Consider the following 24,113-nt stretch of genomic DNA (forward strand, 5'->3'; position numbering starts at 1 on the left):
CCCACAAGCCAGACCGTCCCCTCGCCCACTATGTGCCAGCACCGCTTCACTGCAATCAAAGAGAGCAGATCAGAGCCTGCTCTTCGGGCTCCTCTCCACTCTCCTCTCCTTGGTCGGAGGTTAGATTTTAAAAGGCGAACATGAACGGAGGCTGGGGCTTTCCAAAGAGCTCCTCTTTGGGATAGGAGGGCTGCCCGCGGCAGATTAATTGTGCGGGACAAAAAAAGGCTGAAAACAATTTGGTCACCAGGGAAGACTCTCCCAGCTCAGCCCCCCCCCCACTGTCTCTGCTGTTGCCCACCAAGGATGCTGCCTGTGGCTGGGGCATCCGCTCTGCCCAGAGGGCCAGTGAACATCACGGGACACCGGTTGGTTTCTCAATAAGCGTTTATTGAGTTATCTGCAAACTGCTCCCCTGCTCTCCGGTCGACCAATCCTGCACTGGCCACAGGGCTGCTCAGGGCTCCCTGCTGTAGTTATGCTTTAGAAAACTAAACTTTATAATATTCGTATTTCATCTTTTGTTCTTATTTTTAGACTTGAAAAAATAACATGAAAGGAAGCAGGAGAAAACTTCAATATATATGTCTGGTGGGATCAATGCTGGCCTATCTGGATGCTTCCACCCGAGATGGCAGGACAAAGGATGAAGAGATGGACAGGAGAATCAGAAGAATCAGCAGAACAAGAAACTCCACCGGACCTGTAGTCGTATTCCTTGTTCCATGAGGCACAGCTCTGTACGCACTCCAGCCAGCCAGTCCAACCTCTTCAAGGCTTCTGCCTAAGGAGGCTACCAGCCTTGTAAGCATTTCACTCACTTTCCACTCTCCTAAGATGAAGTTTAGACACTTCTGAGAATCCTCTGAGTTTAATGGAAATTAAACCTGTTTTAGAACATTTTCAAGCAGCAAAAATGATTTGGGTGGTGACTTGGGGATGGGGAATGGCTGCCTTCATCCTGCAGAGCAAAAGCTGGGCAGTGTGAGGCAAGCTCTCCAGCTCCTCTGAATTGTCTAGCTAATTCCTTGGATCTCTTTTAAACACTGGTGGTAAACTGGTGGGACTTCAGCCCACGTTTGGGATCCTTGGAAAGAAATGAACCTGGATTCCCAAGCCAGATGTCTCTACCAAGGGCCTCCACACTCATCATGGCAATTCTTACACAATGAAGACTTGTCTCACAGAGGCCTCTACAAGAGCTGTGGTGTCTCCTTGGGAGCAGCTCTCCAGAAGGCAACGGCTGAGGGAGAATTCTGGACGGCCTACAGGTGGAGGGGAGTGTGCACGGCCCTCTCCATCCCCTCTCCCAGCAAGTCTTATTCCAGGTTCCTCCTATATGGTCATTTTCACAAGGAAGAAGAGGAGAGCAGAGACAGTTCCTGTGAAGGAAAGTTGGCTGCCTGATCCTCTGGTGTCCACAAAAGTCTTCTGCTCTGGCACGAGAGCTGTGGTCAGTGATTTCTGCAAGATAAAAAACTAGCTTCAGCCCCAGGACCAGCTTTCTTTCAGCAATGGAGATTATGCCCTTCAGAGATTGGATTGGCATTCATGCCTTTGTGCAATCCTGGCATGGGAGGGAGGGGGAGTATCCCTGCTTCAAAACTAATCTGAACCATGAATTCACAGAGCATCCTCTGCTCTGCCATTCTCCCACCTTTTAGGAAAGACCATTTGTTTGTTTGTTTATTATTGTCATTATTATTTGTATAAATAATTCAAGATTTGCAAATATTGTAGAAGGAATGGCAGAACCTGGGGACAGAGTAAAAGGGGGGGATCAGCCTAGAATCCCTACATAGCCACAAGCAAACTAGGTTCAACCCCCTTTGAATGCCCTTGACCTTATCTGACTCTAACCATGTGCTGACTATTAATTGAGACGATTCCTATGCACAGTTAAATTGAACTTTCAGAAATGGACCTAGTCTTTTGCATCTTTTGCTAATGCCCCTTCCTTCTCTTATTTTCCCCACAACAACAACTCTATTAGATGGGTTGGGCTTGTAGGTGCAAGATACCTAGATACATGCAGATGTTTTCCTGTATCTGGAGCCAGGTTTAATTTCTGGCAGGGTCACCTGCTAAAAGAGCCCCAGGAAACAAAGGAGCAGAAGCAGTTTCTACTAGTCAGAATCTACCAATTGGAATCTACTAGATGAAAGTGTCTAATGCTGCCACCGTGCAACCAACAGAAGAACATAATTTGGCCTTTTACAAAGATGGAGGTGATATTGTGTGGAGGTCATGCTCAGGATGTGATTTGCTGAAGCCATTATACTTTAGAGTTCTATTAAGTAATGACCTGGATATGGCCAAGATCTGAGGGCATCTGGCATGCTCTTACAGTGGACAATCTGGCAAGGTCCACTCTCTTTTTCATTGCATTTGGGAGTCCTCACCTAAACAATGCTAGTCAAAGATGTTATAGAGATCTGGCATCGGTTTTCATAGACATCTGCCACTTACCTCTGAGAAGCAAAGACTTTGCTCTTTGGACTGGTTAATCTTTGCTCCACTTTCCTGTGGAGACAGAAGAAGACCTACATTTAGGAGGAGCCCAAGTGAGAGAGTTCCTTCTCTCCGGAAATAGTCCTCAGTTATAGTTGGTGGAAAGAGAAGATCACAAAGCTTATTCTGACATCCTAATGTTCCAAAGGATACTAACACAGGTAGTCTTCAACTTACATCCAGAAATGGGAGCAGAATTTCTGTCATAAATCTTTGTGCTTGCAAGCCAGTTGCCACGCCTCAGAATTGCAATCATGTGACCACAGGGCTGGTGCAGCAGTTGTAAGTGCAAGCACAGTTCATAATTTTTCTGAAGCTATCATAACTTTGAATAGTTTTAAAATGAAAATTTATAAGTTGAGGACTATCTGTATTGCTGCTACTTATAACAGCAACAATCCCCAGATCTCAAGACAGTCCACAATTGCACAGCTAGTTCTACAAATATTCTCCTTCATTTGTATTGTATATGTTTTAATGTGTACGGGGATACTTTGTTTTGTTTGTTGTACATCACCCACAGTCACATAGTGTGAGCTGGGTGGCCTTATGAATCTGATTAATAAATAAATCAATAAACTTCCTATCAATTTATTTCTTTACTTATTTAGAGAGCCTCTCTGGGTACCCATCTCATACAGTGATTATGGATGGTGCACAAGAAGCAATAAAAACAGGATAAAACTAAATCACTTTTCTCCCCAGGCACCAGATTCAGACCCAGCTTAATCCCCCTCCTAAACCAACATTTAAACAGCAGTACAGTAGGCAAAGGAGACCCCACTAAGTCCATTGCCTATCTTCTACTCCTATCACGTCAGGTGTAGACTTGCGTTGTTCTCCTTCCAGCTCACAAAAAAGGAACAGTCTCCCATCCTTCATCTGCTTTTGAATAAGATCTTCACATAAATTCATCATGAACACCCGGAATAAGATTTATGTCTAGGCCATGGAAGTTGGCATTACAAACCCACATTGTTCTGAGTAAAATTTCTTGCGCCTTCCATGAACTATTGCATAAACCTCAGGGCAAACTTGTAACGTCTTACCTCGGCGGAGGCGCATGTGGTGCTCACGCCCGTGTTATCGCCAAGGCTGCTGTCATTTACGTTGTAGGGCAAAGACGAAGCCTTTCCTGCTGAGGGAGGCAGGGTGGGAAGTGGTGGCGGGACGGCCTTGGGGAAGAAGGTCAGGTCACTGCCATTGCCAAAGGCCTGAATCGCATTTCCTGAGGAGGAGGGGAGGGGGACGAAAAAGACAGTTATGAAAGAACTCTTCTTAGAGGGGCCTCCCCCACCCTTTGGCAAACCGGACCGGCCTTGTTTCTTCTGCCGCTAGCTCCACTTGCTGCCAATGTGCTCAGCCCACCCCTGGCCCAGGCCCAGGATCCCCTGAAGGCCATTCTCCCCTGCAGTGGGCACTGGGGAACGGAGTTGTGCGTCTTCCTCAGGCATCAAGAGCAGTTTTGCCCGTTCAATGAATCTGCCAAGCCCCCCCCCCCCAAAGAACAGAAGCCCAGGGGCGGCTGGGAATAAGCAGGGAACTGACAACCCCAGGAACCGGTTCCATCCTTAGAACTAATGTCCCAGGCTCCTCTGGCTTGTCAGCCTATTTTTAAACAAGCAGAAGCAGCTCTCCTGCCTTCTCTTGCAAAGCACCAGCAACACTGGGCATCTGTGGGGCGGGGGGGGGGGAAAAATCAGGCTACCCCCACTCCAGCAGGGTCACGCTGAGCTTCCCAGGGCGCTTAATGCAGGCAAGCATCTGCCTGTTTTGAAAGGCCAGGAATGCTTGCTAAAGATCACGGCCGTTGGCAAAAGCTGCGGTAATGGCTCTGAGACCCCCCACTCTCCCCTCCTCTCATGACAAGACGACCCCAGCTCTGCCACCCTCTTCTCTGCTTCTTGCAACAGTGGCAGAGCAGGCAGGAGGGCTCCTTCCTCCCGTAGATTTCATTGTTGCACAGAGAGGAGATGTGTTAATCAGCTGTGCAAACCCAGCCGATTAACTCCAAGAGGGAGAATTTTAGCCCTCCCCAACCTGGCTTTGCATAGGGAAAACTCTGTTTATCTTCATGTCTGATTCTCAGAGACTGCCTGGATAAGTCTAGTGGACGAGTAGAGATCCAGCCTGGAGGAATTTCCTGAGATGAAGAACTAAGAGTGGGACAGCCTCCCAGAGTTGTGGGTGCTCCATCACTGGAGGTCTGCCAGAAATGATAGGACAGCCACTTGTCCAGAATGGTCAAGTATATGGTCCCCTGCTTGATCAGGGGGCTGGTCTAGAAGACCTCCAAGGTCCCTTCCAACTGTGTAATTGTATGAATATATGAGTACAGGTCCCTACAGTTTCCTTGGCAAGGTTTTCCAGAAGTGCATTACCATTGCCTCCTTCCAGGACTGGGAGAAAGTGACTGGCCCAGGGTCACCCAGCTGGCTTTCTGCCTAAAGTGGGATTGGAACTCACCATCTCTTACCCTCTAGCCTGCTGCCTTCACCAGAACACCAAACTGACTCTCTGAATTCTAGATTAGCAGAGAGATTTTTTTATAGTAAAACATAAAAAAACTTAAGGCTCTGATTAAGACCCAAGCCTGGAATGGGCAGCAGGTCGAGATTAGACCGCCTCTCCTCATGAACGCCTTGGGAGAGGGCTTAAAACTGGGATTAAGGCAGAAGAACAGCTAAACCCCTCCTCTCTCTGACCCCCAAACATGCAATCCAGGCATGCAACCCCCTCCCCCCCACACACACACCCTGGCCAGATGGAACGGTGGGGGAGGGATATTCCTCCTGAAGCTAAGGAAACTTGGCTGACCCACAGACAGGCCAGGAATGGCTCTCCAGCAGGGCACAAAGGATGGACACCCACACACCCCTCCCACCAGGAAAGGGCCTGGAGGAAGCCCTGCTTCAGATGGGCCCCAGAATCCACGGGAGGCTTACGGAGACAAGCGTTTTCGGTGAAGTCCTTCAGGAATTTCTCACATTCCTCCTCCATGTTGCCGCTCCCTCGGCAGGAGCACCACAGGGAGACCATCGGGCTGCTGAAGCTGGCATCCACATAGTTGGGGGTCAGGTCCAAACCTGTTGCAAAGGAGGAATGAGGGTCTCCAGGGCATCCAGTCTCCCAAGCCTCCGAAGGGAGCTTTCAATTTGAGCTATGGAGTCAGGGTCTTCCGGGACAATCCCCTGCACAGGGACACGATCTGCACCCAGCTCAGCCCCCCCCCCCGAGTCTTCAAGGCCCTCCTTTTGCCATACCACCCTCTCTTCCTTGCCACTCAGCCACTTGGGTGAGCCACAAGCTCAGTCTCTCCACTGAAAATCCCAAAAGAACACGTGGTTGCTAAATTCACTTTGAGATAAAAGGTGGGTAAGTTAAGGAAAGATAAGCAATACATCAGTGTTATAATTCCTATTCTCTTCCTGCTCCTTTTCACTTTAAATAATGTGGCTGAAGGCTATATCCACACATTTATCTTACTAACATCTCTAGAACAAGAATTTTATTTTAGAAGCAGACGGCATTATAGCATACATTATATATGATTCCAATGTTCACATAATTGTGAACGCAAGAGAAGCAGAGAGAGGAAGGCTGTTGTGGCTTTTGCGAATGAGGTTCCAGACAAGACCAACTGCAACCCCCCATCAACCTATAAAATATAGAATGGCAACCAATATTATAATTAAACTACCCAAAGAGAGCTCCAGTCAAGTGGCTCCTCCCTGCCAAGTCTTAGCAGCCTTCTTAAAGGCAGAAAAATTGGGAACTGTTGTCTGATGGGAGGATCATTCCAGAGCACAACTTTCTAGGGCAAAGTTTAAAAGAGGGGCCCGGGAGCACATTCTCCCCATGGGAGCGTATGGGGCAGGCAGACGTTCTTGGGTCAAGGCACTCGCGCAAGCAGTCCAGTCCCCCCCATGCAGGGTTGACTTTCAGTGATCAGCAGTGCTTTGAACTGCATCCAGGACCCTGTTGGGAGCCAGTGCAGTTTTTGCAAAGTCACCTGGGCGCAGCGAGCGGAGCCTAACTGTGCTGCTGCTGCTGTTGCTGCGGTCTGCTGACTGAAGCGTCTTTTAGATGGTATTCAAGGGCAGCCCTATGCAGAATGTGTAGCAACAGCCCAATCAGGAGGTGACCAAGGCGCGAGTTACCAAGAGCAAAAATTCTGGGTCTAGGAATGGGCACTTCTGGGGCACGAGGGGCAGCTGGGCAAAGACCCTGGCCAGAGTTACTGTCTGCCACCTCATCCAGAGCCAAAGATGGACACTCCCCCAACTCTTGGATAACGGGAGCCAAGACCCGTGCCTCTCAATCTTGGCAAGGATGAACTGCAAGCTGACCTTCCCTATCCAGACCTTCACAGGCTCCAGACACCAGGGTGGCCCTCCCAGTGTTGTACCCCAGTCTGAAGCTGGAGGCTGGCTGAAGATTGCTGATGGGATGAAAATTGTCCAGATTGGCTGGACCCAAGAATGGGTACAGTAGTAACCTTCTTACTTGACCCTCTCCTGGTCTGTAAGACTTACCTATCAGGCCAGCGTAGGCATCCAGGCACGCCTGGTAGTTGCCCCTGGAGCAGCTGGTGAAGGCTTGGCAGTTGGCATGGAAATCTGCCAGTCTTGACCTGCCAGTTAGAAGAGCCAGTTAGAATTACTGAAAAGAGAGCACCGACAGCACCTGCTCTTGGCCTCGCATTCTGCGTGAAAGGAGGAAGGTAGGGAGTTGGAAAATTCCCACCCGCTTTGTTACACCTTTGAAATCCTATTTCCTTCTTTCCACTTCTCGGATGGAAAGTTGGCAGCCAAGGTTCGAGACCTGAGCTCCATGCGACAGGGTGAGTTCCTGTCCTCATGCCAGCTCCTGCCAACCTAGCAATCTGAAAGCATGCAAACGGGAATAGATAAATAGGTACCACTTTGGTAGGAAGATAACAGCTCTCCATGATGTCATGCTGGCCACTTCCTAACAATCACGACAATTACCACCATTAGCCCCCTGCACAGACCAGCTCACCAAGAGAACCCACAAATGCACAATACATGAAAACAGACAACCGAGGTTGCCTACGTTCTGCCAGGCAACGTTTGTACCTCCCTCAGAGGCATCTAAATAAATTGATCTTCCACCAAAATTCTGGGGCTGGGAATGAAATCTGCTTCTGGAATGCCATGAAGGCCACCTCTGGCTGGCATTGGGACACCCCAGGAGGCATTTTCTGGGTTAAAACAGAGCCCAGTTTGCATGAGGTAGCAGCACAGGAACTGTAACAACACGTATCCAAAGAGGTATGAGCCTGAATTTTTATAAAAAACATGTGTCAATTCCTGACTTTGGAGAACTCTAGGTAAATGCTACGTTGAATTGTTTTTTTGCCCTCGTGCCTGAGTTCCAAAACAGAGTATTTTGCCAAGTTTCCTACAGAAATATGGATTAAATTATAAATAATTATTTGCTTAAAACCACAGACCATCACAAACTAAAGGATATATGGAATAAATCAACAAGATTCCAGATGGAATGAGGAATCCTCTGTTATGAATTATATAATCCGATGCAGGACACCTATCCATTTAATTTATCTGACAGGCAGATAGTTAAATACAAGCAGTGCTGTGGGGGAGTTCCGAGTCGCAAGGACCACCAAAATGACCCGCCCGATGGCCCTGCCCTCCAAGGCCTTTTCATCCTGTCCAAGCCATGTGTTGCTTTTTCACTGGGCCCTACAAATGCAAACCTTTGGCTGCCAGGCGCCTCACTCTCTGCGACTCTCTCAGAGTGGTGAAGGGGGCAGAGGGGGCAGAGCAAAAGGGGAGCCTTAAAGGCAGCTGGCAAGCACTCCAGAACACGGGACAGAGACCAGCAAGGACAAAGGGGAGTGGAAAAGAGGAGCCGAGGTTAGCTGCATTCATTTTATGAGCTAATCTGAAAAAGACACGAATAAAAACAGATCAAGGGAACTCCTTCGTGAAGGATACCAAAAGTAAATAGGCACGTTTTCCTCTTTGATGAAAGATTCTTGGCCTTTGAGGATTTAAACCACCTACTTTGCCTCAGACTCTAAGATGCTCTGTTCATTGTGCAAGGAGCACAAGTTTGCAAAGCTTCATCTGCAGGAAGACACATACACAAACACAAACACAAACACTAAAATCACCCCACATTGGGCTAAGATGGGGATGCAATGTTGCCTGGATTGCAGAATCTAAGCAGAAAATGGAGGGAGACTCCATTAGCTCTTGCAATCAAGGGAGGAAAAGCCATCCTTGCTCAGAAGGGCAACTGTGGAAGTCTGAGAAACTAAGTCACAGGATGTATGGGAGGATTCAAGGCAGATTAAGTATTATTCTATGCGTGCTCTAGGATTAAAAATGGGCAAACTGTTCAAAAAAATAAAGGATCTGGAAGGAAAACTTTACCAGGGCTAGTTGGAGGCCTTAGGCAGGTTTAGCCTGAGATTTCATTGCAACCTTGGACTCTTTCTGCTTGACGGTCGTTTGGGGCATAGGTCCCCAACCTTTTGGGCACCAGGGACCGGTTCCATGGAAAGGTTTTTCCACAGACCAGAGAGGGGGTGGTTTTGTGTGTTCCTGCATCCCACGGATGGGGCTTTGCTTGTTTGTGCAGACCGGTTGTTGGCATGGCCCGGTACTGGTCCATGGACTGGGGGTTGAGGACCTCTGCTTTGGGGGTCTCATCCAAGCTAGAGCAGAGGATCATCTGGATTCTCCAACCAAGAAGATTTGATCATCTCAAGAAGCAGCCAGTTTCACTAGCTGACAGCTGGTAGGAAAGAGTTTCTTTCAATCCTCAGTGACAGTAATTGAGACTGGAATTTACACTGCTAAGAGATGCAGTCAAAAAGGCTGACTTCATGTGACCAGGCCACTTAGCCACAATTGTTCCAGCAGTCTCTGTTCCTATCATTAAGGGGATCACTGTGGGTTGCTCAGTGAGGATCTCACCTGACCGCAATGTCTGTCTTCCTGCTTACTTCCCCAATGACTTTGTTTGTGGGAAGCTGGCAGGGAAAGTCACAAATTGCAATTGGCGACTGCAAAATGCTGCGATGGTCAGAAATCCAGGCTGTTTTCAATCACAACTCACGACTGTTTGACTGTGAGGCCTTAGGATGGCCAAAACATTGAGACCAGTTGTAAGTACATGTTTAGTAGTGCCGTCGTAAGTTCAAACGGTCGCTGAATAAGTGGTCATTAACCAAGAACCTCCTCTGCTGTCTTTGCCAGATCCAACACTGTGCCTTACATTTTTCCTGCCCAGGCGGGGTACCTTACATTTCTCCCTCCTACGTCTTAGTTTTTCTCACTTTGAGAATTTCTGTCTTATTGGCACTGCTGTGATTTGTTGCTTTTTTATCTTTGTTGAAATATTGTGCTTTAAAAAAAAGATACACTGCTTGGCATCCTGACAATTATTTTGATATATCTCATTTGGAAGGGATAATATGATAATTACTGCTAAAACTAGTGGTTGATTTAATTAGGTAGCCTCCCTGGACTGTATGGAATTAGCAACCAGCAAATTACCAAAACTGGACTCCATTCTCTGCCCCCACCCCTGCCCTGGCTCTCTGCAGAGCAAGTTCATTTCTTTATTGATTTAGAGGGTTCCCAACCCAGACAATCAGAAAGCAACAGACAGCAACGGCAAGATGCTGATCCAATGGGTGAGTCATGCCTAATGAAGGAAGCCTCCTTGGGGGCCCCGTACATTGTTTCTCCTCCAAGAGGCAGACCTTCAGAGGCTTTCCAGATATCCTCAGCTCTTAGGAAAAGCCAGTTGCAGAGACTGGCCCGCTTCTTCCCAAGTTCCAAGAGGGGCTCCCACTTAACTGAAGACCAGGACCATTTCCCTCAAGAGTGGCAGCTGAAGGAGGACTTTGCCATCTCTTTGGAAGATGGGTTTAAACCCCTGCCTATCCCTCAACCATGTGACAAAGGCCAAACAATGCACCCAAACTCCCTGGTGCCACATAGCAACATTACGAAGTGAGAAACCCCCAAATCCTCCGGCTCGGTGAGCAGATTTCAGATTTAAACATGATCTGCACCCCCAGTCTCATCAAGCCTTGTTGAGGAGTCCAGTCCAAAATCTCCCCCACCCTGTCCTACGTGGGAACTGATCACTTTTGGGTCCACCCAGATGGAGAGCCACAGAATGTGGGAATTCCTAAAACGTGAAATCAGAGAGGCGCCCCGCCTTCATCCCCCCCCCCGAGAACCTAGCAGGCCTTACCGGCAGAATGGCTCCGCTCGGCACCGGCTCCGCAGAGCCAGGCAGTTGGGCTTCTCCCTCTCCTGGTAGGAGCAGTCGGGGACAATGGTCTGCCGGCGGCGTTCTGCACAGGCCTGGTCCTTGCAGGAGCAGAAAAGCAACCGGTAGCTGTATGCGCTGGGCACCCGGTCAAAAAAATGGCGCAGGGCTTTGTGGCACTTATGCCGGCTACAGTGCTCGGTGGCCGAGACATGTTTGTTGCAGGTGGAGATGTAGGCGGAGCGGAACTTCTTGCAGTTGTCGTTCAGGTTGCAGGCCTTGGCTGCGTCCAGGCAGGGGTTGCTCCTGGAGGCGACTGCGGAGTCGGTCCCTGCTGGGGAAGGAGGAGAGTCAGGGAAGGGACAAGCTGGGACGAGTGCCCGGACAGACGGATGAATCCTCTCTAGCTAGTAGAGGTCTTGGGGGCGAGGAGGGCTTTGTGTCCCCCTCATGAAGGTGATCCTACCTGGATCAGGCCACCCAAATCCCGGACTTCATTACTTCCTATCAGACACATTTCACAACTATGACAATGAATTATGGAAAAAATTAAAAAGGTCTTGATATGTGAAAAAAACTAAAGTTTTATTGGTCTGGCTGAGCAGTTGAAGCTGGTAGCCAGGGCTTGAGACTCAAATGCAGCGAGACAGGGTGAGCTCCCGTTCCTCCTCAAGGAAGGGGACCCCCAACAGCCCCTGCCCACCCACCCCTGCTCTGATGGGTCAGGGAGACTGGGAGGACACAGGTAGTCCTCAACTTACAGCCATTTGTTCAATGACCGAAGTTACAACAGCCCTGAAAAAGGAGAAATTCTGAGAATAATGATAGAATTTGCAAGACTTATACAGAACCTAACAGACAGACAGACAAGCAGGTAATTAGATCTCACATTGTTATTAAAATATGACACAGCAGTAGAATTTACTACAAGTTGCAGTTGTAGTATAACATTGGTATTAAATGTTTAACAGATGGGATATAATTCTGTCAATAATTACCAAATCATATAGCAATAAATTTTGGAAATGCCATAACAAAAAAGGAGCACTGTATTATGCATGGTGGTTATTTAAAAAACCCTTAAATGATTTGGAAAGAAATACATTAAAATATTCAAAAACGCCCAAAATAAAATTTGAACAGTAAGAAATTCTTGTTGGTTATAATTATTAATTGTGTAATTATATTACTTATTAGTTATTATTCCAGAAAACATAAATGAAAAATATCACAATTTATTAAGATATATGCCGTGAGCTGTCAGAACTGCTCAACTCATTATTTGCATCTGCCTTCACACAAAAGGAAAAATAATCCAACCTATCAAAAATAGTATCGTAGGTAGGAGACAGAATGGGAATCCACGTCAAAATAAGCAACAATATGGTAAGAAAACGCCTATCCACTGTAGACCATATGGGTTATGTATCATAACCCAGAGTTCTGAAGGAGTTGTAGACGTGGAATCTTTCAAAGCTCCTGAAGCATCAGAGAAATACCAGAGAACTGGAAAAGAGCTGATGTGGGTTCCTATCTTCAAAAAATGGGGGGGGGGAGAAATGGATCTAGGAAACTACAGATCTTTAAGCCTGACATCAAAACCTGTGAAAATCCTGGAAAAAATGGAAAGATGATCAAACAGCAAATCTGCGAGTGCCTAGAAATGAACAAAGCTATTACCAGAAGCCAACATGGGTTTGTTAAAAACAGATCCTGCCAGACAAACTTTATTGCCTTTTCTGAAAAAGTGGCTAAATGCTGTGGACATAGTTAGCTTAGTCTTCAGTGAGGCATTTGACAAAATAGACCACAACCGACTTCTAGGTAAGACAGAAAAATGTGAGACAGAACGCATCACCAACAGATGGATTCCCAACTGCCGGACCTAGTAATAAAAGTACATTTAAAAAAGAAAGATCTTGATGAGGTATTGAATAAGAGTTAATAAATGTAGCTGGAAAAGACATTTGATGTGGTGGAATGGATTCCCAGGAGTGAGGGGCTGCTTACCAGAGGGCAAAAAGAGAGCAGAGCTTGGAATGTCTGGCAGGCAGGAAGAGTGTTAAAATGGGGCTCCTCCCTAGCATCTCTGAGAGAATATCCATAGTTAGGCAAATAATTTCTTCAGTCCAGCTAGATTCTGTCTATAGGTGAAGAACAATGAAGGAAATTATTCGTAAGGATCTCCATGTTCTTGGGACCTGACATTTCACATGATTTTAAATTGGTTTAGTTTCCAAATATTGACTATAATTAACCCCAATCTGTTCAATACTAATTTAGTCCAGTCTCAAATGGCAAAGTGACTTCTGGGCACCTCCAGGATTCAGAAAACCTGCAAAGGGCCACCGAAGGGCCACGAGAAGCATCCGAAGACTAGAGCCAAAGTGGTCCAGCCACAGAAAGAGCACTCCAACCCCAACTCAAGAAGCAGAGGCTGTGCTAGACTATAAGGAATAGAATATAAGAATAGAATATGACGAGTGAAGACAAATAGGCGCACAAATAGCATATGATCTTCAGTTAGATGAAGGTCATTTCCCAGTGAATGTTTCTTTATTTTTAAGTATTTCCCCCTCATTAAACTGCAGGCTTAGCCTGAGACCTGACAGTCTTCAAAACTTTGATGGAGTGGTTGCAGAAGAGCTTGTAAGACCTGAAGTTAGGATTTCAAAAGACAAAAGACAAAAACAGGTTCAAAATTATTTGGACGTTAAGAAGAGGACTGAATAAACAAAATGAAGTATAATAATATAATATAATAATAAAGTTGGAAAGGACCTTGGAGGTCATCGAGTCCAACCCCCTGCTCAAGCAGGAAACCCTACACCATTTCAGAATCATAAGTACTTTCAGAATCATGCGATAAGAAACGTACTACTTTCAGAGTGGGAGAAAATTAAACATAAAATATACATGAAAATACCTGAGTGGCTTTCAACAATGGAAGCACTTGCTTATCCAAATTTGATTAATTATGACAAACTTGTTAATTATAAAGATATTTTAGATAAAGAGGGAAAACTTAAGGACAGGCAAACTTTACAATTACAAGGTATTGATTTGACATGGTGGTCCTACTTGCAAATTCAAACAAGATACGAAAAAGATATAAAATCGATAGGTTTTTATAAAGAACAGACCCCATTGGATAAAATTTTGTTAAAAACAGATGAGAATTTGATTAGAAAACTCTATAAATTTCTTCAAAACTGGAAGATGGAAGAAGAACAAACGAAAGAAACAAGGATAGTATGGGCAAAGAATTTTGGATATTCTATAGATTTGGAAGACTGGCAAAAACTTCGGGATAAAAACATTCAGCTTACAAAAGCGGTAGCATATAAAGAAAACTTATATAAGATAAACTTATATAAGAAACCCTACACCATTTCGGACAAATGGAACAAATTAGGGACACTATGGATTTGGTCATAATATTTGTGAGCTAAGTTATAGATCAAAAGCAATTGTGGGTCAGCAGTGAGATTGTGTTACTAAAAATACTATCACCAACAGAAGTATCCCCAAATCATAGGAATTACAAAATCATTCCACTTTTTTCTGCATTGCGAGTTTCTGAGATGTAAATAACTGGCTTTCCACATCTCTGGATCCAACCTGGCTAATCTATTACATCCCAAAGCAGCTGGAAAAGTGACACTCCCCATTAGCATTTAGCATTGTTTCCTCCCACATTCTCAGTCCTCCCTTCCTGAAAACATGTTCTGGTTAAGCCCAGAATCCAACAGCTAAATGCTTCTCAGTGTGGCATCGGTCCTATTTTCCACCAGCTAAATAGCTTAAGGATGGTGATTCAATTCAAAATGGAAAAAGAAATCTATTGTCAACTGGAACCTAAGCTAGCATTCCTTGGAGCAGACTTCTGCAGATCTGTCTTCTAACGCCAAGCCAGATATCCTGTCCATAGAATTGCCACCCAGAGACTCCCACAGATGCTCCCAGGGTCATCAGTCCCACAGAGGCGGTTGTCCACTGGCAGCAGTTCCAGCCTGAAGCACCATCAAGTGTTTCAAAATTAGAGAATAATTGTACTAAAATTATGCCAAGGGCTACATAAATAAATAAAAAGTGTCATGCCAATGACAACCCAAAGATGGAAAAGTGCCTATTAAACTTCCAACTACCAGCTTCTAAAGCCTTTCCAAAATACAGGTTTACATCCAAGTAACAGCAGTTTGCCAGCCAAAAGGTCTCCCTGCAACGGGGCCCCGGTCAGAGCAGGGTAGAGCTGACCTACAACCAGCCCCCCCATCTATTCTGCTTTGGGAGCCCTTTGGATCAAATGGAGCCACTGTGAACTGCCTTCACCTTGGGGTGCAGTGGACCAAGGGCCACGGGGAGGGGGCTTCAGAAATGCCAACCCCAGAACCACAAACTGAGCCCTGTGCTTTGGCAGCCACGCCACCAGGTGCACCAAGGCTGCCATGGTGGAAGGGAGGCGGTAGAGGGGGTGGGGCAAAACAGCAACTGGCAGACATGGCTGCTGTTGTCCTCTGAAGATGAATTTCCGCCCTCCCACTGCAAGGCTGCAAAGAGAGTTGTCAGGCCCAGTCCAAGAATGACTAAGGACAGCCCAGTCGGAGTTCAGTTCTTTATCTACTTACACCAAATAGACAGAATCTTGCCAGATTAAACCTTTATTAGTCTCACCCCAATAGAGACACCCTGGGAGATTCTAGGGAGCGGCTGTCCAAAATCTCTTCCTCTGTCTCCGATCCGGCTCTGGGCTGTGACGCCTCCTGTCTCACCCACCCCTGTCTCACCCACCCCGTCTTGACATGTGCTCCCTGCTTCCTGGGAAACTGCGCTTCACTGCAGCCCTTCACACCATCTTCTCCTCCGCAGGCAGCATTCCTCACAAGAGGAGAGCAAAGGCGGTCTGCAAGACTGGTTGTGTGGAAGGAGTCTCGCCCCACCAAGGAGCTACACTGGGGCTGTTTCTATTAAATGGAGCAGGAGGAAAAAGCTCTTCCTTGATGACAACTGCCCGCTAACTGCCACTCCATATGCCTGGACTTGTGAACATCACAACCATGAAGCTGGGCCAGCTGGGAAATCTGTTACAAACTCTGACGCTCTCTGCCTGCCTGCTTTCCCGTGTGCCACTTTGATTTGCAACTCTTATAAGCCAAAGCTGCTGAGATTTGTGGGGGAAACCTGTCTCTGTATTGCAAGTGTGTGAGACAACCATGCCTGGATGACTTGAGAATCTCCGTAGACATTTAGCTATGCATTTTGGGATGAAACACCCTTCGAATGGTGAGAGAATATGAACGGATTTCCAGAAAACATTGCAGACGACAGGAACCGTTTGTGCTTCAGTCTGAGATTCAAACAGCACAGACTCATCCCCAACAGCCTGCACCTGTCTTCAGCCGTGACGGGGGGGGGGGGGGCAGAAAACAGCCCCACCATCCAGTCAGAGCTGAAGAAGCTTCTTGGACGAGAAGTGAAACGTCTTCAAAGAAAAACAAGAAAGTCCAACTGCCTCCTGAAAAAGCACCCTTGGGACACACTTTTACCTCTTCCAAGCTGGGGGCCTCACCCCCTCCATCAAAGAGACCAGCTGCTTTCACCACCCAGAAGGGCTCCAGATCCAGTAAACAAGTGGCCACGTTGACAGCACAGAGAGTTTCCTCAAACTCATCCCAGATCACTCCACTAGGTTGTAACCCGGGAACCTCAGTCTGTTCTGCCCAATCGGTGTCCATAGCAGAGTAAATCTGAGCAACTTTATCCACCAGATCACCTGAATCATATTCCCTGGTGAATGTTTGGGGGGGCTCCCTATCTAATAGAGACCAGGTCTTCTAAACAGGGCTTCTGCACAGCTATCAGCAGATGCAATAAAAGCAGAGGGGCGCCTTCAGACAGCCACTTATGGCCAGAAGCTTCCTCTTGAATGAGGCCTACTGTTGCAGAATGAGGATAGAGGACAAAGAGGCAGCTAACATTTTAGGGGGAAACAGGTGGATGAAGAAGTAGCTGTTTCCATTCTTTTTTCAAAGTACCTGAGACAATTGAAGCAAGTCTGAAGGCATCAGAGAGAGGAGAGCTGATGGGTTCGTAGGGCGAAGCTTCATAAAACTCTTCTCCTGGAAACAGAGAAGGAAAAAATTAACACCTGCACCAAGTCGGGTCTAGAATAACTGCAAGAGGTAAAAGGTTAGTGGGCAGGGTAGAGATGGGCTCCTCTTAAGTGGGGAGCTGGAGAAGACTAGGGTGCCCTACTCCTTGACCTGCACTGTCCACTGACGCCAGGCTGGGTTGGGGACTGTTTCTGTGGCTCTAGGAGCTTTGGGAGCCCTGGGGCCTTGCCCGGATAGCCACCCGGGCCTCTGCATTCTCAAAACCTGCATTTCCCTACCAGAAAGAAGCCCCTACCTAGGACAGCCCCCCTTCAGACCTTTGGGCGTACAACCCACATCATCCCCAGCAACTGTAGTCAGTGGAAAGCGTATAGCTGTCCTTGGGGAGTGCTCCCACTGAAATGGGGCAGCAGATCAAGCCGGGGGAGGCTGACACACTTTCTGCCCAGGGCTGCTGGCTGCTCCTGCCAGGTATTTTTTTTCTACCCAAAAGGGGGGGGGTGCATTTTCCATCCTGCAGCCCCTCTAGCTGAGCTTGTCATTGCTACAGCAGCAGAGGAAGAGAGGGACTGTCTCAGCCTCCCTGGGCAAGCGCTGGGCACCGGGACCAAAGAGATACAGGATGCCTTCCCATGGGCTGCAGGGGGGGGGAGCTTCAACTTTCCTGACCATCAGAGGGAGGTCTGGCTCCATGAGGAGGGGGGGGAGCTTGAAGAGGAAACCTCTCTGGGGGCATGTGAGAAAGGAGAAGTAGCCTGGGCACCAACCTCTTGGCATCCCAAGGGGGTAGGTGGGTCAGACCTTCCCCTTCACCATGCCCAGATCAGCCTTGCAAGGCACACCGTCCACTCCGGGGTCTTCTAGGAGCAGCTGCTGTCCCAACTGTGGCAGTGAGGCTTTTGGGAGGAGGGGGCTTTCTCATGCAACATTGGTGAACTAAGACTAGGAGCAGCTTCCACCAGCCAGGGTCAGGGGCCTGCCCCAGTGCCAAAGAGCATCCAGGACAAGCCATTCCATCTTCTTGGCAATGGCTTTGCCAAGCCAACTGATACTAGGGTGGGTGGGGGGCAGGAATCTTGACTTGGGATGAAACCTTCCATCAAGCAGCAGGCAGGAAGGTGTCCTGGGCAGCACCTAGGCAGGGGGGCCCAGGGAGCATGGCTGGCAGCAGAAGCAGCGGAATCAGCATCAGTTCTGGACTTGTCTTTGGTCACAGCAATTCTACAACTGCAGAGCCGTCGCAGGGTGCATCCTGCATCTCACAACTGGGGCAAGGCCCCCGGTTCCCATGTGGGGGTGTGCATAGCTCACGTCATGTTTCCCCCTGCCGCCCAGATCCCAGGACCCTCCAGCTCCAGGCTTACCCCCGGCTGAGCCCCGGTGGAGGCTCCAGTAGGTCTGCAGACAGGACAGCTCCTTCTTCATTCTGCGCCTGCAGCGGCAGCCGTGCAGAGCGCTTCCCTGCAGCACCTCCAGTGCTGCCTGACAGTCCTTGTTGCCCAGCAGGGTGTTGTGGTCTCGGCCAGCCAGACACTGTCGCAAAGTGCGGTAACTTGAGCTGCAGACGGCCTCAGCAGCACAAAGCTCGCTGGCGTGGGCACAGTCCACAGGGCTCTGCCAACCATGCCCACTCAGGGTGGCTGGCGAGGAAAGCTCAGTCCAGGCCTGGAGCACTCTGCCTGGAGAGAGAGAAGAACCACCATGTCAGGATCAGAGCAGATCCTCAGGGCAGCTGGTGCCATCTCCCCCCCCACACACACACATGTGGTCTCCTCCAGCATCCAACACCCTCCAGGACTTCTTCTCTGGCCACCCCCGTCCACAATCTGGCAAGAAGGAGCCAGATCAGGACTCCTGCAGGCACCTCACCAGCCTTCCACCAAGTTCACCTCAACCACCCTCACTTTGGCCCTCCTGGAGAAGCTAAGGGACCCTCACATGCTTTCCAGGCCATCCTCAGCCCTGAAAAACAGCTTTCCTCCAGCCCTCTTTGGCAGCCTTCCCAGGCTGGGGCTACCGCACAGTGGGCACCCTCTCAAGGTGGGCCCAAAAGGACATGGGGAATTCAAATAGCCAAAGAGAGGGAGGCTGACGTAGAAAGGAAAGCAGACTACCTGCAGTGAAGCGGTGGGGAGGGGGGACAACGGGGCTGCTTTGGGCTATGGGCGCCCTCAACTGCCTTGGCAGACACAGCAGCAACAGTACCCCCACCCCTCCAGCTGGCCCAAGACTCTTCTTCTGGGTCACTGAAGGATTCCCCCAGGCTGATACATGTTAACCCTCCCCCCAAATAGAACCCTGTTAATCTGCAGAACGGGCAGAAACCAGAAGGGTCAGGAGATCAAACCTGGAATCACACCCTTCCCTGTCTTAGAGACAGAGAGAGTAGGGAAAGTAGGCTGGCTGACCCGACACCACCCCCAGCACCCCGGAAGTGGCTTGCAAGATAGCAAGAGGGGATCCAGGGAGGGAAGGCGGAAGGGAGACGGATGGGGTTCCTTCTCTTGGACTCCTCTGCCCTCGGTCCCAACTATCCCCCCTGCGCAGCTGAGTTCCTCTGAGGAGGGAAGGGGGGCCCTCCCAGCAGGCCTCCAAACACTCTGCAGCCACCAAAATCAAGACTTTCCACTCCCTTCCTCACGAGTAACACGAGCAACTGCCTCTAGAGCAGGGATGGCGAACCTTTTAGAGACCGAGTGCCCAAACTGCAACCCAAAGCCCACTTATGCATCGTCAAGGGCCAGCTGGGTGTGGCCCAGGGGGTGGGCGTGGCTGCAGTGGTAATGGCAGACTGGGTGGGACTAAAAAGTTCAATCAATCAATTCCAACTTTGCAAGATCTTTTCTTTTCCTGCGAGAAGCTGAAATTGACTGATTGAACCTTTTTTTTTTTTTTGCACACGGTGGCGGAAGCTAAAGCGAAAAGGTTTTATAAAACCCAGCTGAAGGCCTAGGACTGGGGCGACGGCGTGCGTGCCCAGAGAGAGGGCTCTGAGTGCCCCCTCTGGCACCCGTGCCATAGGTTCGCCACCCCTGCTCTAGAGCAAGAGCAGCTGGGGAGCTCTGAGCAAAGTCTGCAAAAGAAAGAATGTGAGGCCCCGTCCCATCTATGCCTGGTGCCACACACACTTTGTCGCAGGCATTAGAAATGGCCCCACTGAGCTGCGACAGGCAGAGGCTTAAGAAGGTGGCCCTCCCCTTCTCCAGCCCCTGCCCCCTCTGCCCAAGCAACCCTTTTGCAGGCTGTAAGGAGCAAGAGCCCCCCCCCATTTCTGGGTCGCTCTGCTGGGGCTCTGAGAAAACCGGCCCTACCTCACTTTGATCTTTCTGGGCCAGGCTAGCCCAAAGGGCCCTCCTGGGAGGGAACGGCTGCTTTGTGTCAGAACAGCCCTGGCTGGGAATGAGGGAGTTTCTACCCAGCCGAGGCTGCAGGAGGCCATGCCCTTCCCAAACCTCAGAATGGGGCAGAGGTTCATCGGGATCAATTGCCGGCACAAGGAAGATCAGGGGCCACTCAAGCATTTCCCCCCTTCCTTCTGCCTGCTGAAAAGCAAGCCTTGCACAGCCACACATCTGGATCTCCCGCTGCACAAGGTCCGGCTGCCTGGCAGCTGAAGAGGGGCCAGTGTCAACATGAAAGGCCTTTCCAAGGGACGCTTCTGCATCAATAACCATAGTGGCAATTGATAGCACTGCTGCCGGGAAGGCTTCCTGGCTTCTGGGGGGTTTGCAGCCCCCTCCCCAAGTGGCACTAGACAGAAAGGCATTTAGTTGCCTCCAGCAGGAGCAGCAGCAGCCGAAAAATGTGGTCAGGAAACAGCTCCTTCTTGGCAGCCTTGAAATCGGCCTGCCCACCAGGCAGCCCCCGCAGGTGATGGGAGAGTGAGTTCCAGCCCAGCCGTCCCAGCAGGCTGGCAAAGAAGGGGACACTGGGGTGGCCTAGAGGTGCAGCTTCCTCTGCCAGTGTCATCCGGGGCAGGTTGAATTCTCTGGCCAAGCCCTCAATAATAATTTTGAAATTATTCATTTCTAAAACCAACCTGACTGCCTATCCTAAGAAGCAGGACTGTGGACAGCTCACAACAGCAATGAGAACCCTGGAACCCCAAACCCAGCATCTCCGCTGCCTCTTCTGATGTTGAAGCCCCCGATCTGGTCTTCTGCAAATGGCGTTTCCCAAAGCTGCACACAAAGCAACTCTGACTGGAGGGTAAAGCCTGGAGGCAGCCAGGTCGGCCCGAAAGCCCACATCCATGGGCAAAACTGAGAGTGGGGCCACAAGGGAGCCAAGGCAGCAACCCAGGCAGGGGAACTCTTGATGCCGGCCAGTGGAGCGAGAGGCAGCCAGGCAGCCACGCCAGGGGTGTTAAAGGACGCTTCCTGGGGAAAGGGTCTTCCCAGTGCCAGGAGTGCGAGAGCTAACCCAGCGCAGGACTTCAAGTAGTTGATGGACCTCCGGCTGTGGCAGGTGCCGCTAAGAGAGCTCTGTGCTGATGCCTCCCTAAAAGCATAGATCCCTCTGAAAAGGTTCCCCAACTGCATCATCATTACCCACAAGCACATCCCCATCCTCGCCCAGAGCAGGAACCCAGAGCCAAGAGCTATCAGCTTCTCTTTACCCCAACGGAAAGCCCACCACTATCACCACCTCCTCTTGACGTTTTCCTGATGTCCAGCAGAGACCTCTTGCCCATGCGTTAAATCCCACGTTTTTCTCTCCTGGAACGTATTTGGAAAATTCTCTCATCTTCTACAGGACAAGTTTTCAGATGCTTGAAGAGAGCTACCACATCTTCTTCTTTCCAGACTAAACACTTCCAGGGCTGCCAATTGATCCTCCTCAGTTTTTCCTGCTAAGCCTTTTGCTTCTTCAGACACTCTCCAGCCTCTCCATGTCTCTTTTAAAATAAGGGGCCCAGAACTGGACGCAGCAGCCCAGGATACATCAACCAGGGAAAAATAAGAGAGGAACAGCCAACTGCGGAAGGAGCACTGCCTACAGCAATCTCAAATCCCTTCTTGAACTAGAGCAGTGCAAAAAGTATGGAGACCAGAACAAGGGTGCCAAATCCTACCAGGAATGCCGTTTCTGCCCTCCTGCTGCAGCTCGATGGCCTGAGGTCCAAGGGCAAGCACTAAGCCGTTTAATGTCCTTATAGCACTTGTGGGATCCCTCATTTCCAGACATAACCCTCCTGCTTCATGGTGGCTAAAAGGCACTTTTGTCATTCTGCTGTCAATTGTACACCTAAGAGGCAAAGTCCTGGTCCCACTGCAGGTCCTGTTAATGCTGCAGCATTCCCAGCCCGGAGGCTGCTCCAAAGAGTCTGCCTCTCTCTCCTCCTCCTCCAGTGGTGACATCCACATCTCCAGAGGAATCTCTCCTACCCCAAAGCTAAGGGCTGCTCTGACTTGGCTCCCAGCAAAAGCTCCTTGCCCGGCAGAGAACCTGCCCAGCCCCGCGACTGCAGGGGAGCCGATCCGCTGCTGCAGACGGGGCAGCTGGGCGCAGGGCCGCTCCCTTCTGGGATGCCCGTCTGGTCCCCAAGCAGAGAAGCCTCCCGGGATTAGACGGGACTACAAACTTCCATTCCTGAAGTTCCACAGTCGGGTTCTGCACCGGGCCCTCCACCGCCGCCGCCTCCCGGTCAGGGCAAGGGGCGGAGCAACCGGGAACGCCAGGCCTCGACCGCCTGGGGGGCCCGGCCCAGGCTAAGCATCTCCCCCTTTCCCTGCGGAGCCCAAGTCGGGACCCCGGATTCCCATCCCGCCCCGGCCATCGGCAGGCAGGCCGAGTGGCGGCCTCGCGACACCCGCCCAGCCCTCTGAGGGGCTGCGAAGGGGGCGAGCAGGGAGCAGCTGCCTTGGGCCGCCTCCCGTCCCCAGGGAGCTTCGGCCGAGCCGCGGTCAGCGAAGTCGCCTCGTCTCCCTCCGGCACTTAGCCTCTGGTGGCCCGCGGTCCAGCTCGCGGCCCGTTCCAAGACTCACCAGCCGGGTCCCGCTGGCGCTGAAGGCCAGAACCGGAGCTCGCCATTCGCCCTCCCAGTTGGGGGGACTAAACGTCGCGCTCTTGCGGGCTGCCGACGACCGATCCCCCCCCCATCTCTCCCGTCCTCCTTTCTTGCCTTCCCTGGGGGGGCGGGGGGGAGCGAGAAGAGGGAGGCTCGGCCCGCCCCCCGCCTCGTCCTCCACACCCCTCCGCCGCAGGACGAGCCTCCCTCGGGGCTCCTCGGCCCCGGCGCAAAGCCCTCCCCCCTCCGCAGCTCCCGCGAAAGTTTCGGGTGGGCGCTCCAAGCCGCCCGCGCCCGGCCTGCCCCCCCGCAGGGCTCCCCCCCGGCCTCTCGGTGCCGCGGCCGCTCACCCAGGGCCAGGAGGAGGCGGAGGAGGAGGCGGAGGGCGCGGGCCATGGCGGGCGGCTCCCTCGGCAGGGCGCGGGGCGTCGGAAAAGCCTCGGTCTCCCTCAGCCGCGGCGAGGCGGAGGCGGCGCCCTCTCGGGCTGCCCGGGCAGCATCGCGGCGGCCGCGAGGGCGGATCGACGGCGAGGCGGGATACGCGGAGAGGCACCGACGGCCGGGACGCGCCGCCCGGCAGGCCCTCGGCGGCAGCTGCGGGACACGGCGCTCGGCCCCTCCGCACGGGCGGGCGGCGAGCGGGGCGGCCCTTTTGTGGCGGGGGGCGGCCCTCCTCGAGGGAGGAGCGAGGCCGGAGGGTGGTCCGCGCCGTCAAAGGGCGCCCGGTCCCCGCGCCCTCTACCGCCGCGGCCGTCGCTCCGGGGGCGGCGGGCGAGGCAAGCGAGATCCTCCGCTACAGTCCCGCTCAGGCGCCGCGAGGCTGCACGCCCGGTCGGCTGTGCCGTCTCCCGGCTCGCCAGACGTGGCGGGCGGGCGGGGGCTGTCTTGGGCCTGGCCGCCCCCCCCCGAACCGAGTGGGCTGCGTGGACGCCACTCGCCAGTTGGGCCGCTTTGAATGGGCGTCTGGGCGCCCTGAGGGTCGCGCGAGTCCCCCGCGAAGCGCCTTACGGAACTACCCCGGCCGCCTCCGGGCAAGGTCTGGAGTGGCCGTGGCGAGGCGGAAGACGAGCAGGGGCGCGGAGCGTCTTCTTTCCTCGCCGGCCTTCTCCTCCTCCCCGCTCTCTCGATGGCTGGTCAGGGGCAGCTCTCCCCCCGCCGCCGCCCCGCCTCGCCCTTCTGCCCTTCCAAAGGGCGGGCAA

The 24,113-nt window shown here is 51.1% G+C and overlaps 1 protein-coding gene across 3 annotated transcripts; it reads right to left on the reverse strand.

The window, feature by feature from the left end:
• Window positions 1–369: 369 nt before the first annotated feature.
• GFRA2 (GDNF family receptor alpha 2) lies at window positions 370–23,725 on the reverse strand. 3 transcript variants are annotated; one of them, XM_039324202.1, is made up of 9 exons: window positions 23,265–23,725; window positions 18,269–18,583; window positions 16,827–16,910; window positions 10,774–11,125; window positions 7,047–7,144; window positions 5,457–5,597; window positions 3,561–3,739; window positions 2,470–2,523; window positions 370–1,464 (listed from the first exon to the last, which is right to left on the reverse strand). In XM_039324202.1, exons 1-9 carry the CDS (start codon window positions 23,308–23,310, stop codon window positions 1,336–1,338), a joined length of 1,398 nt encoding a protein of 465 aa, XP_039180136.1. In that variant the 5' UTR covers window positions 23,311–23,725; the 3' UTR covers window positions 370–1,335. The 3 variants fall into 3 exon arrangements, with proteins under 3 accessions (XP_039180136.1, XP_039180139.1, XP_039180137.1); XM_039324205.1 differs by having other exon boundaries at window positions 10,774–11,122; window positions 23,265–23,724; XM_039324203.1 differs by lacking the exon at window positions 23,265–23,725 and adding an exon at window positions 22,892–23,032.
• Between the last annotated feature and the right edge of the window lie 388 nt (window positions 23,726–24,113).

This window comes from Crotalus tigris, unplaced genomic scaffold (assembly GCF_016545835.1).
Source record: "Crotalus tigris isolate CLP2741 ecotype Arizona unplaced genomic scaffold, ASM1654583v1 scf7180000024293.1627790, whole genome shotgun sequence".
Classification (NCBI taxonomy): Eukaryota; Metazoa; Chordata; class Lepidosauria; order Squamata; family Viperidae; genus Crotalus; species Crotalus tigris.